The 19,448-nt window shown below is 37.8% G+C and overlaps 2 protein-coding genes across 2 annotated transcripts; both read left to right on the forward strand.

Annotated features, from left to right (window-relative positions):
• The first annotated feature begins 821 nt into the window (after nucleotides 1-821).
• LOC131222314 (protein VACUOLELESS GAMETOPHYTES) lies at nucleotides 822-3,559 on the forward strand. The gene is made up of 2 exons (XM_058217338.1): nucleotides 822-1,165; nucleotides 2,907-3,559. Exons 1-2 carry the CDS (start codon nucleotides 853-855, stop codon nucleotides 3,380-3,382), a joined length of 789 nt encoding a protein of 262 aa, XP_058073321.1. The 5' UTR covers nucleotides 822-852; the 3' UTR covers nucleotides 3,383-3,559.
• An 8,129-nt stretch (nucleotides 3,560-11,688) lies between these two features.
• On the forward strand, nucleotides 11,689-14,325 carry LOC131223943 (uncharacterized). Its single transcript, XM_058219542.1, has 3 exons — nucleotides 11,689-12,147; nucleotides 13,477-13,650; nucleotides 13,783-14,325. Exons 1-3 carry the CDS (start codon nucleotides 11,689-11,691, stop codon nucleotides 14,323-14,325), a joined length of 1,176 nt encoding a protein of 391 aa, XP_058075525.1.
• The last annotated feature ends 5,123 nt before the right edge of the window (nucleotides 14,326-19,448 follow it).

The following is a 19,448-nucleotide window of genomic DNA, read 5'->3' on the forward strand; positions in this document are numbered from 1 at the left end:
AGATTGGGTTGTACAATCCTAACCTCTGATTAGTGGACGCATATTTGTTGGAATATGACCATGACCATGGCATAATTTTCATTTTGAACCGTCTGTCTTCCATTACGTAATTTTCATTTTAAACTGTCCAGTAAATGTTCAGATAAGTGCAAGTTTTAATTAATTTCTACGGGCTCACGTATTATCATTCGCACTTGCCAAGAGTATCAAGTTTCCTCCGTGTTATATATTTTCTTCACAGAATTCAACTTTATCAGAACCATCAAACCAGTGCAATGAAAAGGCTCCTCCCCGTCTGAACCGATTTAATCATACGTGGCAGTATCCTAAAATGTAGTCCTCATCCCTTCTATGTATTAGATTATCTAATGGGGACCGTTGATCTGAATGGCTTACGATGCAACAAGTACACCCATGGGCAGTTCTTGGTTCCTATCCGTTTAGTTAAAGGAATTTTACTTGTAGATTGTGAGCCACAGGCATTTTTGTTTTCATTGTACATGCATGGGCAATATTGGTGGGCCCAGTGGGTTTTCCAATCAATGGAATCTTTTTAAATGGATCATCCTTGTTGGGAGATATGTGATGAACGGTTTTGATCTTGAAAGATAGGTGTGATGTACATTGGAGACCCCCAGGGACTACACTTTAGAATGTTCCCGCGGTCCCTAATCTTTCTTCCTAATAATTTTTTTTTGAAGTTTTTCTTCCTAATAATTCTATCCATTCCCATGCATACACGTGGCATCTTCTATAATGTGAAGGATCTACTTTTCTTGAGTATAAATCTGGTTTTGGCATATGGGAACCAACACATGCTTGCAAAAGACATTAATAAACGTTTGGGAAACCATGGCCAATCCAGGGTTGAAGAAATCAAAATCATTCGTCTCAAAGAAATCTCCCTCTGTAAAAATAATATCCTCGCCAAATCCAAATGAAGGAGATGAGATTGTCCATTTCAGTCACCCACAACACCCCCTAGCGCAAGTTCACTTGCCCTTCGTCTTCACGTGCATGGGTTGCAAGGAATACGGCGCGGGAACGAGGTTCCAATGCCTAACATGCAACTTTAATCTACACGACTTTTGCGCCTTTTCCCCTCCATCCATACAAAGTCACCCTCTTCACAGCCAACACCAGCTTATTTTCTATGCCAAACCCAGTGAGTTATTAGACATCCTTTTTTTTAATTATTATTATTATTATTCTCCCAAGAAAGACATACTATAGCAGACTGCCATGTATGATACGCAGGCAGTTAGAAATAACTCAGAAATTGCATTTTTGGCATACCATGGTCATTGTCTAAGGCTGATCTTAGCTACTTGGGGTTCGCGTTCATGGCATATATGTAAGTCAAATTAAACTGGCAAAATTATGGCTCTTGAATTAGATGCATCCAGAATCAAAACTTATATATGCTTATTTGATCATGGATGGTTTAAAACAAACAAAAATCCAAAGGTCATATTTCAACAAACAAGGGTCTGTGAATCAGAGGTTAGGATTGTCTAACCAATCTGATTTTCAGACTTTGATTTAGAGATTGTTGGTTCCACAATTTAATTGGCTTAATTTGAGTTGATGTATGCCCTATGTACAAATTCGGGGTGCCTGCATATCAAGCATCATACAACTGGCTGAGTATTGTGTAACTTTGAAGCGTACTTTTTTTTTCCTTAAAAAAAAAAAAAAAAAAAAAAATCTAATATAATTCTCATTTGGTATTCTTTTGCTGCACCCCAAACAGTGGAAGCATGTGTCTGATAGAATGCTGAGCACTGCATCACAGCTACCTTGCCGGGCCTTGTTTCCTAGTCAGATAGCACCCATATGATCAACCAGCTGACCCATTCATTAGCTATTGCACACTGCACATGCCATTGACCAAAAACCAGGATAGGACACATCGAGTCAGCTATAATGGATATTCAATTTTATCATTGGATTATTGTTTAAAAATTTTCAGTCCACTTTATTTATTTAGGACCAATATTAGTTTTGGTCCAGGACATGTTTATAGTTTACACTAACTGATGAATGGTGCTCTATGGTAGCTGTGACCCTGGCACTGGGTTCTATCGAAACCCTGTTTCACATTTCACTCTATACAAAATACCTGGGACTAATGAGATGATAGGGGATTATGTTGTGTACCACAAGTACCGTTAGAAGTGGGCATGGCTGGCCTAGGCTGTACCCTCGCCTGACCTACTTCTGGCTGGATTTGGGGTAAGCTGGTTGTGAGTTTTAAGGCCTGATAACTGAAACGGGCCTATCATGGTCCAGATTGCCTAAAGATCCTTGGGTCAATTCATATAACACAACTCTGGTTGGATATTCACCCACTGACCTGAATGTAGACTGGCCCGTTTCAACCCTAGCCATATGCCACATTGGCATGTTTTTACCGTAAAGTAATTTGTGACGGATCTCCTTGTGGGATCATTAGCCTTGGAGAAATGGTTTTTTTTTTTTTGGTGCTTCATGGAAGTTCTATGAACTATTAAGTGCAACCATGCACAGAAAACATGTAGGGTGATTGGGACCATTGATCTAGTGGCATGGATGAGCTATCGGATCACAGTGATTTCATATGATGATATACAAACTGAACATGCATATCATAGCTCAACTTTAAAGTTAACTGATGCTTTTGGTGCCACTGATTAGATGGTTATCACAGTACTCCGATCCAAATCAACTGTCATGATCACATAACATACCTACTGCAGGTACATATATGATAGATTTCGGCAACTCTTGCGGAATTCCAAAAAGTGCGCACTGTAGTTGCATTCTTGTTAGCATTATGATTTTCAAGCTTCACCAGTTCTCTCTCATTGTAATTTTCTAACAATGTTGTTATTGTTGTTTTTTTTTTTTTTTTTCATAACTTAAAGGTGGGTTTCTGCGGTCGAAATGTGAAACGTGCAGCAAGGCCACTAAAGGATTTGCGTTCCGGTGCATCACATGTAATGTTGAGATGCACCCCTGTTGCACCATGCTCTATCCCCAAATGGATTTCCCTGCGCATCCACACACCATGATTCTCTTACCTGCATCGGCAATCCCAAGTGGCGATTCTAGTTTCTTTTGTGGCGAGTGCCAGAGGAAGCGATCAGGGCGAGTCTATTATTGCGCCATTTGCAACTACTATATTCATGCTGTTTGCGCCAAAGACATGGTCAATGGGCTCTATGTGCATGGGTTAAAGGCTCCAAAAAGTCCCAGCATGCTAGAGGCCGCAACCCGGATTGCAACTCATGCTGTTAGGGAATTTTTAGATGGGCTGATTGAGGGGATTGGAGAAAGTGTTGGAGGAGCTATAATTGATAATTTTGATAGGGATAAGGGTGGGGAAACAAAATCTAAATAAGAAAATGTTGGAGGTGTTTGTTTATAAGATTTGTGTGTGAGTGTCTTGTGATCTTTGGAAGATATGTTGTGTGGTCATATTGGTGTTTATAGGTTCATGGGATTGGTTATTATAACCTCAACATTATGATGTTGTGTTACGTTACCAAGAGAAATGCTAAGATGTAAAACTTGTGATGTATCTTGTGAATTTTTTATTTGTGGATATAATAAGATATTTTGTAAAACTGATGAACTAGTTACTGATTTTTTATTTTTTATTTTTAGCTGAGAACACTCATCTTTCTTGTTTGAGTTATTTTACACAGACACAGAGTAAGAACACGCAGCTACTGTATACGTGGCTTACGTGAACCTCAATCCAAACTTTTCAAATTGCCGTCCACATTTCGGATCATACACAACCCAGGAATGATCTTTGAATTGATAGTCCTCTCTCTCTCTCTATCTAATTAGATGGCATGTAGTGAATGGGCAAAATGAATATAATAACGACTTATAAAAGTCAACAGACACGCTCTGTATCTTGGAAGCGGATTGGCTGGTGTACCACACACCAGCCATATAGCTGCTGTAGGTACGTGTCGTGCGAAGACGAGCACCGACGCTCCTCGAGCTCGAGTTGTACGAATGGTTCAAAGGAGATCAAGGTTACATGGGCTCCACAGTGATGTATTTATCATATCTACACCGTTCATCTATTTTTAGAGATCCTTTTAGAGCACTTTCCAAAAAATGAATCATATCCAAAGATCATCTGGACCACACCACAAATAGCAGCGGCGATAATGATTTTTACCGTTAAACAATTCGTAGGGCCCACCATGATGTTTATTTTCCATCCAATCTGTTCGTAAGGTCACAAAGACCTAAATGAAAAGGAAAAACAAATTTCATATTGGTCTAAATCTTATATGACTCCAAAAATGGTTTCAATGGTAGACATTCAATCCCACACTGCGGTCCACTTGATAATTAGATCTGTCTTATTTTTCGTCCAAAGCCTTATGGCGAGCTCACCAAATGGATGGACGGTTTGGATATAACACATAGCTCATGATCAAACCTACAAAACTTACTAACATCAATAAAGCAACTATATAGCCGGTGGGAGGTACACCAGCCAATCCGCTTCACTCGCTACTGAAGTGATGTCATCTAATTATATGGGTCCCACTATAATTTATGTATTATATCAACACCGTCTATCCATTTGGAGAAATCATTTTAGGACATGATCCAAAAAATGAGGCAGATCTAAATTGAGAATAGACCCCACCACATAAAACAATGGAGAGAGTGATGCTCGCCATTGAAACCTTTCTAAGGTCCACCGGGATGTTTATTTGATATTCAACCTGTTCATAAGTTAACATAGACACTAAATAAGGGAAAACACAAATATCAGCGTGATCAAAAAATTTTGTGGCCCTTAGAATTTTTTAATGTTAGACATAACTTTTCCCACTGTTTTATGCGGTGAGTCCACTCCGGCTTCCGATCTAATTCATTCTTTGGCTCATGCATTAAAATGATCTCTTCAAATGGATAGATAGCGTGGGTTCAAAACATACCTGATGGTCTGACCCACCGAACTAGGTAATGTCCTTTTCGCAGCCAGTCTCGCTGCTCAACCTGCCAGTAACCAATCCGCGTCCCTCTTTCACTGTGTCCCGTGCATTAAATAGGGAAGCGGATTGGCTGGTGTCCCATACATGTATTGGTGTCACAAAGTTCCGTCAGTCCCAACATGAGGTATTAGTTATATCCGTACCGTCCATCCATTTGGCGATCCCATCATAAAGATTTAGCAAAAAAATAAGATAGATCTAAAGATCAAGTCGACCACACTGTGAAAAGGCAGCGAGGGATTGAACGTCTACCACTGAAACCATTTTGGGGTCACAAAAGTATTGGATCAACGTGATATTTGTTTTTACTCTTCATCCAGGCCTTTGTGACCTCTTGAATATATCTATGGTGGGCCCTACGAATGTTTTAACTGTGAGAACAACTGTACCCCTTTCTATTTGTGGTGTGGTCCACTTAAGCTTTGGATATGAATCATTTTTGTTGTATTTTCGAAAATGATCTCCCCAGATGGATGAACGGTGTGGATATAATAAATACAACATTTTGAGGGTCACGTAACTTTGATCTCCTTTGAACCGTTCGTTAAACTAGGAGCGTCAGTGATCGTCTTATCACTACACGCACCCACACCAGCCAGGTCGGTGGTGTGTGGTACACCAGCCAATCCCCTACCATTGGATAGCTCCTGTTAAGGTCCATATGTGACAAACGTATGGTGTCAGTGTACTGATCAATGTACATGTGCATGCTAGAGGTATAAATGGGACGGGACTTCCCCATCAGCTGGTGATGCATGAGTCCTTATACGCCTAAACTCTGTTTGAACACAGTGATTTTTGTGTTATATCCACTCTTTTGATCCATTTGACTATGACATGGGACCAAAAATCATGCAAATTCAAACTAAGTGGACCACAACACAAGAAATAGTGTGTAAACACCCACGGTTAAGGTATTTTTATGTTATCTCAGTTTAAAACATTATTAGGGGCTGCTGTTATGTTTATATGCCATCCAACCGATTTGTAAAGTGTTTTTATGATATCTCAATTTAACACATTCTTAGGGACTGCTCCTATGAAGTTTTCAATGGCAACCATTCAATCCCCATTGTTTCGTGTGTTGTAGTCCTTGTATTCTTGGTCTTGATAAAGTAATGGCAGGGAATTATTTGCAGAATTTGAAGAGGGTATGATCCCTGTTAAATGCTCTGAATTTGGAATCAAACAATGTTGGCCAATAGAAGTTTTGGATAATAACCATTTTTTTTTTCTTTAAATTTTTTATCCTACAAACTTTGGAATCCACTTGATTTTTGAGATATAAGACAGACATCTTATCGGCACATGGAGCTTAGGGTTAACCGGGGTTGTGGAGAAGTCACCTTCTGTCAATGGGTCGTATCTTGGTAGACCAGAGTCAACATAAATCCAACCTGATTAGCAATTAGATGGTAAGACCTAGATCATGATACACTCCAAATGTGGGTTTAAACTTGAGAAGAAGATCAGATACAGTGGGTTATCAGGTGGGCCAGGCCAATTGACGGCCTCGTAATCCTATAGTTGAGATCCGCTTGCTTCCCCAACTGGATTGGCTCGATATTTTGATAATAGGAAAAGAAGGCTCATACGGACAAGAGGACAGCTTTAGCCACTTGCAAGAGTAGAATGTGTGCACTAAACCTGCACTGGTGACCCCACCAGACATGTTGTGGCCTAGAAACATCGAGGTGCAGTCATTGTTAGGGTTTATTGGCTAATTGTAGTGGGTCTACGTATGGGTCCAAACTTGAGAAGACAAGCCATTTCATGAAATGTCGTGTCTGCCATCATTTAGTGTGTTGTAATTCCAACATATAATTTACTGGCACAGAAGATTCTTTGAGTGTGGGTCCCATTTCTCTTGCAATCTATAGTCAAGGTACCTTGTCTGATGGGACCCATTATGGACGAGGGATGTAACAACCCATTTTTTTTGTGGGAACTAACACCACCGTCCACTTGCGTGTGGCCCACCTGAGTTTTGGATTAGCCTCATTTTTGGCTTTATATCTTCTCTTGGCTAGGTCGAAATGATGGACGGAGTAGATTTATATTATCGGACCCACCATATCTTTTAAAAAATAATAAAAAATAAAAACAAAAATTATATCTTCCGCACGCCGACTAAACCACTTTCTCCATTCTTCATTCCTTTTTGTACGCTAATGGGTGCCAAACCCTCCCACTAAATGAAACCGTCCCATAATCTCTCTCTTCCCTTACATTACGCATATATATATATATATATATATATATAAGAGAAAGAAACGAAGGAAACAATCAATCAAAATAAAAAGAGGAAGAGAGAAAGAGCTCCGTAGATCAAAAGAGAAAGATTAAAGTGGGGCCGGATCATCAGACTTTTAAGGTAGGTGATCTTATCTTGAAATTTATCATTTTCAGTTATTTATTATACTTATTTAATCCAAAATTTTGATAGAAATATTATTGTCAGTTGAATTTTTATATAGGGAATCCTCCTCATTTATGAATTTCTATTTTATATATTTCTAATATTTAATGCTAAAATAATTTATATATAAATAAAATAAATAAATTCACAGAATAAAATAAATAATTTATGTAAGTTTATATTTTAATTTATTAATTCTTAAATTTTTGTTATGATTAAAAATTAAATATGAATTATTTTTAAATTTTTTAAAATTAATTAATATGAAAGTAAATTATTAAAAATAGATTAAATTCAAATTAATTTATGAATTTATTTAAATTAGTAAATTTGAATTAATTTTAAAATATTTTTAATTAATGAGTATGTTAGTTATTAAATTTAATCATTTAATTAATCCAAATTATATATATATATATATATATAATTCAAGTTAAAAAGTAAACCAAAATAATAGTATCCAAAGTCCAAATTAATAACTTCCTTAAACTTATTAAATTTAGATATAAAAAGAAATAATAATAAAATCTTGAATTTAGATTTAAAATAATTAGATAAATTTTTTTAAGATAGATTAACTTAAATTATTAAATAATAATTTAATTACATTATTAATGTTATATTATAGAAATCAGTGTAATATTTTTGTTTCTGTAAAGATTAAAATCTAAATTTTAATTCTAAAATTTTAATGTGTTAATTAAATTAAATTTAAATTAACTTAAGTTTAAGAAATTTTTTGAAATTTTGGAATTGAAACTAAAATTTCTTCTACATTATATCACAAAAATTTCTAAATTAAATAATAGTAAAATAATATTTTATTTAAGTATTTGAATTATTAAAGTTTCAACAAAATTTAAATTTAGAATTATTAATTAGAATTATATTGTTGATATTTGATTGTGAAATAATTATTCATCTTACATGTATGTCTACCATTCATTGAGCATCAATTTTAATATGTTGGATGTAATGTAAGTAAATAGGGCAATCGTGTCCCTTAGGTGAAAGACCCTAAATTAGTAAGTAGGGCAATCGTGTCCCTTGGGTAAAAGACTCTAGAACCCACTGGATTCTTTAGAGTCTCCTTTGTATACGGCATATGAGTACAATTGTGTGCTCGGATATACGTTAAAGGTACAACTGGAGCAGTAGTCTGACCAGCTAACGTATAAATGGGTCCATCACCATAAGGTACCAGTGCGTGGACGTTAATGCAACGTGACCATCCACTTGGGTACGGTGTTGTATGAAATAATATAAATGTTATGAGTATTCATGAAAATATCACATGTATCGCATTTTCACAATTCTTTTGTTAAATTTCATTATATGTATTTTATTTTCCTTCATTCTTATAAAATTGATATTATCTGAAGATGTTAAATTTTGGGTAAGAAATGACTCTACGGGGCTGTTATGCTCATCTATTAAAAAAAAAAAAACACAGGTGTAGAGTTGGAATACTACGAGCAGGCGGGCCTTTACTATTAGATTTATTTTTAGAAAATTAGGTTTAGTTTTAATTCAAATCAGCTTTTTATTATTTAGGTTTAGTTTATGTTCAAATTTCGATGTACAAAGGGAAAACCATCAAAAGAGTTGAATTTAATAAACATTTCAGCATTATTTTCTTTTAGATGACATTGAATATTGATTGAATTTGATTGAATCAACTGGATTGTAATAAATGTCATTATATTATAACTCACGAACCTTGGGATTTGGGTCCCAAAGACCTATTCGGGTACTCGAATTTCGAGGCGTGACAAGTTGGTATCAGAGCCAGGTTTTGATTAAAAATTATGGACTTAGGGTTGTCTTTAAAATTAGTGACCCAAACATAAATTAAATTCCTTTGCTTTTATGATAGGAAAAATAGAAATATAAACTTAGGGACCATTGAATTATGTTGACATCATATATAATCTTATTTAGACTTGACAATGAATTAATAACCTAAATCTGGACCCTAAGGATTTTTATTTTTATTTTTATTTATTTATTTATTTTTTTGCATATAACTGAAATTGGACAACAATGGTAAATAGAAAATACTTAACTTACAAAAGTCATAACTAATTAATTAAAACTCCTTTTAAGTTGATTCAAAATCTCAGTCGTAGATTAACAAGTTTAGTTTCAGTAAAAATAATTCAAAAATGTAAATCTATGTTTATTATTTACCAATATTAAGTTATTTGTATACTACTTAGAAATCGTTCGTTTCTGAACAGACTTAATTATCTGAATTTTAGAATTTTCTGTAGACTTTGTATTTAGGTTGAAATTTTATAGAATTATAGTAGACTCATATATGTATCCTTATAAATTTTTTTAGATCAATCCGACACTTATAAGTATCAGAAACATTAGCAGGAATAGTATCTTAAGAATCTTAATTTTCTATACTACAACCTTGATACATGTCACTGCCTGAATTCTCTTAATCTTCATGTGTTAGTCTTTTAGATCATCAAATCTTTCTTGCAATCTAATAATCTTTTCATGCTCCTAGAGAGCTTAAATAATATGCACTTCATTAATGATACTTAGAATTCAATTTAGTTACTACAACCTACCTTGGTTGTCACACACTAAGCTTACATGTTTAATTAATCGTAGATTATGGCGGATCAAAACATTGATGTCGAAGCCACATCAGGAGCTCCTGGTCCTGATACCACTGAAAATGGGTTACTTATGGGTGAAATTATTAGGGTCATAGGTGAACTTACGGTTCTTATGGGCTATCAGATAAGACAAACTCAAGTGTAAGGTCAAACCCAAACTGTTCACATAACTAACGAAGGGATAGAAACTTTATTGGAAAAGTTTAAAAGACAGAGGCCGCTTGTATTTAAGGGTGGGCCTGACCTATCTGAGACTGAAGTGTAGAAGAAACAGATTAATAAGATATTCATGGTTATGAAGTGTGATGAATACCATAAAGCAGAATTCGCTATTTACATGCTAGAAGGGGAGGCGGATCATTAGTGGGACTCAGTCGTTAGGATGAACCTGAGAGTTAAAGCTTGGACCTGGGCCTAATTTTGTGAGAAGTTTGATGATAAATACTTTCCTTTGTACGTGAAAAATCAAAAGGCGGGAGATTTCATGAAATTAGAGCAGGGTGATATGACAGTACGCCAGTATGATGCTAAGTTCACAAAGCTATCGCGATTTACAATTTTTTTGGTGTCCAACGTAACCTGTAAGACAAAAAAAATTGAGGAAAGTCTGAGAGCCTCTATTCGTAGCCGATTAGCCTCTTTTGTACAGAAGACCTATGTCGAAGTGTAGGAGCGTGCCATAGTTGTGGAGAAAGACATCAACGAATATTGGAAGAATCGTGATCAAAGGAAGAACGTAAAGAGTGGTGCTAAAAATGCTACACATATATCTCCAGCCTAGCATGATGTAGCTAAGAGACAGAGAACAACATCGACATCGATGGCCAGACTGACGACAGTACTTCCTGCACCGCGATTTTCAGGATTTTGCTATAATTGTGGACTCGAGGGCCACACTTCTTGTTTTTGTTCCAGACCACAACGCACTCAAAGGTTAGGACTTTCGCATCAGTCTTTCAGGCCTCCCTAACATCAGGTGCCGCTGTCTATGTCACAACAACCTCCATTACATTCTTCTGCCTCACAGCCATCCTCAAGACCACCTTAGCCATATCCACAGAGGTCGCTACAGTCGTACCCGAGGCCACCACAGCAGGGACCTTCATCGGTATATCAGATACCACCTCAGCAGCCTCCGCCATAGGTTAGACCTCAGCAGTACCAACAGTCGAGGCAAGGAGTTCAAGTACTACGACCACAAGCTCAAGGCCAAGTCTAGGCCCTAGTACAGTCAGGAGACGACACAGTGCAACAGTACGAGAACTTGACGCAATAATATGAGGGCTCAATTCAAAGTTATAATGTTCCAGCACAGTCTGAGGATGGAGCAACCCAGACTTATGATAATGTCGCACCCTTATATGAGGATCCAGCAACACCAACGGATGACATTATTCAGCCTGACATTGAGGCAAGCAGCGATGTAGTTGAAGGTACCATCGTCATTTATTCATTCTTAGCTAGAGCATTATTTGACTCTGGAACATCACATCTATTTATTTCTTACTGCTTTTTATACTCGTTTAGGTTATCTCCTACTCCCTTAGATAAAAAGTTAACGGTAGCAAACTCCCTTGGTAATTCAGTGGACCTAAGTCAGATTTGTAAATCATGTCCGATCATGATCGAGAACATAAATTTACCAGTTAATCTTATAGTTATGCTGATGCAAGAATACGATATTATATTGAGGATGAATTTGTTATCTTTATATCGGGCAAAAATCGATTGTTTTAAGAAGATGGTCATATTAAATATCGATGGGCGAGCACCGTTACAATTCCATGGGACGCGAAGGAAGGGAGCACTGGTTAGTTTGTCAGCCATCTCGAAAGTTGAATCTCAAGGAGTAGAACAAATTTTGATTGTTAATGAATTTTCAGAAGTATTTCAAGATATCCCTGGATTACTGCCAAAGAGAGATGTGGATTTCATAATTGATCTGATACCTGGGACTGCACCAATCTCCAGATCACCATACCGTATGTCACCTGTTGAATTGAGAGAATTAAAGGAGAAGCTTCAGCAGCTCCAAGACCAAGGTTTCATTAGGGCTAGTACGTCGTCGTGGAGTGCACCGGTATTATTCGTAAGAAAGAAGGATAGGTCTTTAAGGTTATGCATCGATTACCGTCAACTTAATAAGGTGACTATCAAGAACAAGTACCCGCTACCGATGATAAATGATTTATTCAATTAGTTGAAGGGAGCTAAATATTTTTCAAAGATAGACTTACGGTTTGAATATCATCAGTTGAGGATTAGAGATGAAGATGTACCTAAGAATGCCTTTAGGACTCGATACGACCGTTATGAATTTCTGGTGATACCCTTCGGACTAACGAACGCTCCAGAAGTATTTATGGACCTCATGAACAGGGTCTTCAAATCGTATTTGGATCGATTCGTGATAGTGTTCATAAATGATATTTTAATTTATTCCAAGACGCAAGAGGATCATATTGAACACTTTCGAATAGCTCTTCAGACTCTAAAGGACAATTAGTTGTATGTCAAAGCTTCAAAATGTGACTTTTGGAAGAATGAAGTAAAGTTTTTGGGTCATGTGGTATCAAAAAAAGGAGTGTCGGTAGATCCATCGAAAGTCAAAGCAGTGTTAAATTGGGAGCAGCCCACCAATATGACAGAAGTGTGTAGTTTTCTCGAATTAGCTGGTTATTATAGAAGGTTCATTGAGAGATTCTCTAAGATAACAAGGTCGTTGACTAATTTGACCAAGAAGGGTACTTTTAAATGGAATGAAAATTACGAGCAGGCTTTCTCTAAATTGAAGAAGCGATTAACGGAAGCCCCAATACTTTCTTTACTAGCAAAAGGGGAAAGATTTGTGGTATATACTGATGCATCTTATCAAGGGTTGGAGTGTGTGCTGATGCAAAGTGGTAAAGCAATAGCATTCACGTCAAGGCAGTTGAAACCTCATGAGCAGAATTATCCCACTCACGACTTAGAGCTTGCAGCTATAGTGTTTACCTTAAAAATTTGGAGGCATTATCTTTATGGTGAGCAATTTGAACTATACTCGGATTACAAGAGTCTAAAATATCTTTTTAATCAAAAGGACCTAAATATACGGCAGAGGAGATGGATGAAATTCTTGAAGGATTATTATTTCGACATCTGTTATCATCCAGGTAAGGCGAATGTCGTAGCCGACGCGTTAAGCAGTAAGACGTGCAAGCTAGTGGCGAGTTTAATGATTAAAGAATAAGAGATGCTTGATATAGTTAAGGATTTTGAACTCAGACTTCGTATCGATGAACCTCGAGCTTATATCGGTAATTTAGTGGTGCAACCCACTTTGGTTAGTAATTTCTTAATTATCCATTTAGATTATTCCTTTAATTCTTATATTAATTTATAGTTATTCAGGATTTTTCTTTTTTAGGTGCGACGAATAATAGAAGCACAAAAGAATGATGCATGGTTACAAGAGAAAATAATAGAAGAAGTGGGAAATGATGACTTGGAGTGGCGAGTAGGCTCTGATGGTGGGGTCAGATTTCATGGGAGGTTATGTGTTCCAAACATATCTGAATTAAAGCAAGAAGTCTTAAATGAGGTGCACCGCATAAAATTCACTATCCACCTAGGAGGAAGCAAGATGTAACATGATGTACAATGTCAATATTGGTGGAGTAATATGAAGAGGGAGATAACCAACTAAGTTGTAATGTGTCTTACTTTTCAGTAGGTTAAAACGGAGCATCAGAAGCTGTCGGGACTTTTACAACCGTTACAGGTCACAGAGTGGAAGTGGGAGCACATATCGATGGATTTGATTGTCAGACTACCGAAAATAAGCCGTCATCATGATATGATATGGGTGATCGTGGATAGACTAACAAAGTCAGCACACTTCCTTCCTATACGTATTTCTTCATCCTTAAACAAGTTAAGCAAACAGTATATCAAGGAGATCATTAGGCTTCACGACATTCTTATGTCCATAATATTTGATCGAGACCCCAAGTTTACATCACGTTTTTGGAAGAGTCTTCAGAAGGCATTGGGAACGACGCTAAACTACAGCATGACTTTTCATCCGCAGACTGATGGGCAAACGGAGCGGGTAAATCAAATCCTAGAAGACATGCTTCGCAGCTGCATTCTTGACTTCAAGGAAAATTGGGACAACCACCTCTATTTAGTAGAATTCGCCTACAATATTAGTTTCCAGTCCAATATTGACATGGCGCCATTCGAAGCTTTATATGGAAGACCTTGCAGATCATAAAATTGTTGGACCGAAGTGGGTGAAAGAACATTATTGAGACTGAAACTAGTGCAAGAGATATCCAAGAAGATTGTCGTCATCAAAGAATGTCTACGTACCGTTCAGAGTCGCTTGAAGAGTTATGCCAACAATCGCCGAAAGAACTTGGAGTTCACCATAGGAGACCATGTGTTCTTGAAGGTATCCCCGATGAAAGGAATTATGCGATTTGGGAAGAAAGGAAAATTGACACCACGCTACATTGGATCATTCAAGATCTTACAGAGAGTAGGCCTCGTAGCCTACAGACTAGCCTTACCTCCTTAACTTTTTGGCGTCCATGATGTATTTCATGTATTTATGCTTCGGAAGTACGAGAGAGATGCATCGCATATTGTAACATCCTTGATTTTCACTGTTTTGGATTTCTAAAAATCCATCAATTTTTATTTTTTATTTTATTTAACTAACTTATAACATCACTTAATGACCATTAGCACTCAATGATAGTTTAAACACGGGTGGAACTAGTAAAGAACTGCACCAGTCCGATTAATCAGCCGTACGAAGCCAATGAATCCGCCCAATCACTTGAATATCAGGTGTAGTGTAACGTCCCACCCAACCAGAACAGTGTCCTGGGGCGGCCACGTAGGATTTGTCACAGGACTGTTCATTTAAGCCACTCATAGTGAGGTATCACAAATAAATTAAACCAATATTAACTCAATTGAATAGACCAGATGAGCCTTGATAGAACCTGGTGCGGGCCTCCAAGCCAGATGGCCGTTTACACTTAGCGACAGCCCGTGCGGGCTATACCGCGACATGGGAAGGTCAGAAAATTATAAAAATTCAAGGGAGTATAGATCTCACCGGGCTTGGGGACCATCGCGGACCACAGACCCAGTGGACACCAAGAAGTGGAATCTGGCACTTGCCAGATGCGCCCCACCAATGCCAGAATTGAAATCTGGCACTGGTAAATAAAAATGAGATTTCAGGCATTTCAGTTGTCGAATTTCTTCCAGATTTACGGTAAAGGTCTAATGTATTTTTTTACGCTCGCCCACAAAATCTAGGTCCCGATCGTGGCATGATGACCATTAATCGCGAATCAGACCCGTGCGACCAAACCCCATATCTGATCATTCCCAAGTTTTGCATGGCCCTTCATCGGGCCATGGAGCACCTATCTTATAAGTTTCGTGGTCAGAGGGCCTCCAAAATTGCCCCAGTTATCCAAACAAGCTCTAGACCGCCCGTTGGTGGACCACTAGTTCCAAAACTATAGAATAATGTCCGTCTCATTAGGCTTGACGTCCATCGCGGGAATCAGACCTGAGTACGGTCCAGAACCGGTCAACTTGAGCTGAAGGACGAGTGCATGAGAAGTGCAAATACCCTAAAGGAAGGAGTTGGAACTTAAGTGAATTGAGTCGTCCACTCTTATGCAAAGTTGAGGATTTCGGACCGTCGGTTTGCGACCAAACTTTACCCATGGAGTAAGGATATTTTCCTGCTCATATCCGTATAACCGCGGCCCCGATCGACCACCGGTGACCGTTGAACAAACTTCTTATCATATCTGTCAATCGGCGCATTCAAATGTCGGGCCGATCATATCTATACGTAGATCATCATTAGGGCTAGCTATCCTACGGTGTATATTGACTTGTACATCCCATAGTAGGCCCTAGAGGCTAGAAAGACCCTCTCATAGGTCTAGTATAGTAAAAACCCTACACTTGGGGCCATTGTCACCAAATCTGGCATTATAAAAGGCCTTATTTGGGGCACCCACTCCCTCATACGAATTTGCCCTAAGGAACAAAGGGAGAGAGGAGAGAAAAAGGAGAAGGAAAAGAGGAAGAAGAGAGTGAAGGTGAGAGTGAAGGTGGACCGTAGGCAAGGTGGGATCTAAGGGAATTCAACTTTGCACCACCCTACCTCTTCTTTAAGGAAGAACCCTCCACCACAACCACACATTCGCTCCGTTGATCATCTAGGTAAAAACCCTCATCTCTTTTCTTGAAAACCTTGAGTTGAGGAAGGATTTGCTTGAAACTCTAACATGCAAATGGTTGCTTTAGGGATTCCGGCCGTCCGACCCCAAAAGCCCTCATTCCTAGGCCATTTTTCAAGCCTCCAATGATCCATAGGTGCGGACTATTATCCTTAGGTGGCTTAGCACTAAATTATAGTTGAAGTTTAATGATTTTGTTTGCTTGGTGTGTTGTATGGAAGAATGTAGGAAAATCTAGGAATGACATATTGTTGAAATTGTATGATTTGCATGTTTATTTCTCTTTGATGTTAATCTTGCCTCTCTCATAATCTAGTGTATGGATGATTACATGCTCATGTATGGTTGATTTCTTCTTCTCATATGTGTTGCTTCATCTTGTGTATGATTTATTGCTCTTGTACATATGATTTCTCAACATGGAGGAAGTGTTAACTTCCTAACTAACCCACACCACACACCTACACTTTATTCATGATATTAATAGATGTTTGTTAGAGAAATTTGAATTGTATGTTGAGCAACATGAGAACATGGTGTTGAATATGCTTGACGTTACATTAGTAGTTGACATGCTATAAGTCACTATTCCTACCCTTGGGTTGGTCAAGAACATGAGGAGAGCGAAGGTGGTTCCGTTGGTAGGACCACTTTGAGGCTAAACCCATGGGTTTGGGCGAGTACGTGTAGGCGGCAGTAGTTAGGCTACATGGGTCACTTGTACCCGATGTCGTTCTGCCACATACTTGCCTGGGCTCGTGCGGTTTAGTCCACTGGCTGACCCACCTGGTTGTTAACCTTGTTTGCTCACATATGTATGGAAACTAGAACACCCTACCACCGTTGTAGCTCATCGATACCGGATGGAATATTGATCCACAGTCTCGTGAGCCGGGCATGGTGGAATGGGACACGGTGTCCGAGCTATCGGCCTACGCTGGGGTGACGCGCCTCCCCGTAGTGACCTCGAGCGACCCCACATTCAGCACCCCCCATGTGCTTGAAGTCGGGGATGGGGAAAACTTGACGGGGTCAAGGATCGCGGGGTCTCGGCCTCACACATTGGGGGGTCTTGGCCTCGCAACTAGTTCAGGGAATTTGATACGTGGGGTGTATCAGATTCCCAAATCTGCTGGATGAATGGACTTAACTAAGAACCCGTTTAACATCATCATTGCATGACATTAGCTAGGTTGGCGACTCGGCAGTCGAGGTCGCACTGAGGGAGTGTTGGCATTGGCGATCGTTAGATGTTGTCGCACGAGGGAGCGTTGTGGTGAGGGCATACATCATATCATCCTACATGCATGCACATTAATAAGACTAGATAGATGTTTATGATTGATTGTTTTTCATTAAATTCTTATTATAATTGATGCTTGATGCGACTTAAGGCTAATAGCACCCACTGAGTTGATCACTCACTCCCACTCTGGGACGGTGTTTTAAAACACCAACCAGACCCGTTCATAGATGCAGGTAATACAGATTTCATGGAGTCTGGCGATGCGAACCTCGAGGAGGAGGACGAGTTCCCTTACTTCCAGTTGATGAGCGGGCCTTCATCGGACCTGTAGATGGCACGTTGGATCGCTGCGTAGAGGGCTCAACTTTATTCCTTTTGGCATATTTTTCTTTGTGATTTTGTTGGGTGACACCATGTGTGACCCTTTATATTTTTCTTGGTCATGTATATGTGTGTATATATATATGTATGCTAGTTCTCTTTCATTTCAGTCAGCAGGTGCATTTGTGCTTCATGTTCCAGGAAGTTCCAGAATGCGCATTTAGACTGGATTAATCGCATATTAATGAAAACTGGATATAAGTAACCCCGGGAACTCGGGAGTCGAGCGTATGCACGACCCCCGATTTTCAGGGTGTTACACATATCATTGACTGGGAGCCACTGGAAATCTGAGAGGATGTTTCATACATAAAACAACTGATTCGCATCCTCGACAGGAAGGAACAAGTACTTCGAACAAGATCAATATCACTCGTGAAGGTTCAGTAGGGGCATTATGGTGAGGACGAAGCTTCGTGGAAGTGAGATGATGAAATCCGAGAGAAGTACCCTTATCTCTTCATATGATAGGTATGTTAAATTTCGGGGATGAAATTTTTGTTAAGGGGGGTAGAATGTAACAAGCCATTTTTTGTGGAAACTAACCCCACCGTCCACTTGTGTGTGGCCCACCTGAGTTTTGGATTTGCCTCATTTTTTGCCTTATATCTTCTCTTGGCCAGGCTGAGATGATGGACAGAGTAGCTTTATTTTATCATTAGGGGGACCCACCATATCTTTTAAAAAAATAATAATAAAATAAAAATAAAAATTATATCTTCCGCACACCGACTAAACTACTTTCTCCATTCTACCTTCTTTTTCTTACGGTAATGGGTGTCAAACCCTCCCACTAAATGAAATCATCCCATAATCCCTCTCTTCCATTACATTACGCACCTCTTTATAAAAAATTAAAAAAAAAAAGAAAAAAAAAGAAAAAGAAAGAAATAAAGAAACGAAGAAAACAATCAAATCAAAATAAAGAGAGGGAGAAAGAGATAGCTCTTTAGATTAAGAGAGAGATATTAAAGCGGGGTCGGATCATCAGACTTTTAAGATAGGTGATCTTATCCTGAAATTTATCATTTTCAGTTATTTATTATGCTTATTTAATATAAAATTTTGATAGAAATATTATTGTTAGTTGAATTTTTATGGAGGGAATCCTACTCATTTATGAATTTCTATTTTATATATTTCTAATATTTAATGTTGAAATAATTTATATATATATATATATATATATATATAATAAATTTATAGAAAAAATATATAATTTATCTAAGTTTATATTTTAATTTATTAATTCTTAAATTTTTTTCTTAAGATTAAAAATTAAATATGAATTATTTCTAAATTTTTAAAATTAATTAATATGAAAGTAAATTATTAAAAATAGATTAAATTTAAATTAATTTATGAATTTATTTAAATTAGTAAATTTGAATTAATTTTAAAATATTTTTAATTAATAAGTATGTTAGTTATTAAATTTAATCGTTTAATTAATCCAAATTATATATACATATATAATATATATATATATTC

Source organism: Magnolia sinica, chromosome 13 (assembly GCF_029962835.1).
Source record: "Magnolia sinica isolate HGM2019 chromosome 13, MsV1, whole genome shotgun sequence".
Classification (NCBI taxonomy): Eukaryota; Viridiplantae; Streptophyta; class Magnoliopsida; order Magnoliales; family Magnoliaceae; genus Magnolia; species Magnolia sinica.

What these genes read in the sequence shown, in the direction of transcription:
- LOC131222314 (XM_058217338.1), top strand. Translation starts at nt 853, where the DNA reads ATGGCCAATCCAGGGTTGAAGAAATCAAAATCATTCGTCTCAAAGAAA. An exon ending in TATTTTCTATGCCAAACCCA is followed by an intron (nt 1,166 to 2,906) that starts GTGAGTTATTAG and finishes CATAACTTAAAG; the next exon opens with GTGGGTTTCTGCGGTCGAAA.
- LOC131223943 (XM_058219542.1), top strand. Translation starts at nt 11,689, where the DNA reads ATGATCGAGAACATAAATTTACCAGTTAATCTTATAGTTATGCTGATG. An exon ending in CGTCGTCGTGGAGTGCACCG is followed by an intron (nt 12,148 to 13,476) that starts GTATTATTCGTA and finishes TTTCTTTTTTAG; the next exon opens with GTGCGACGAATAATAGAAGC. An exon ending in AGCAAGAAGTCTTAAATGAG is followed by an intron (nt 13,651 to 13,782) that starts GTGCACCGCATA and finishes ACTTTTCAGTAG; the next exon opens with GTTAAAACGGAGCATCAGAA.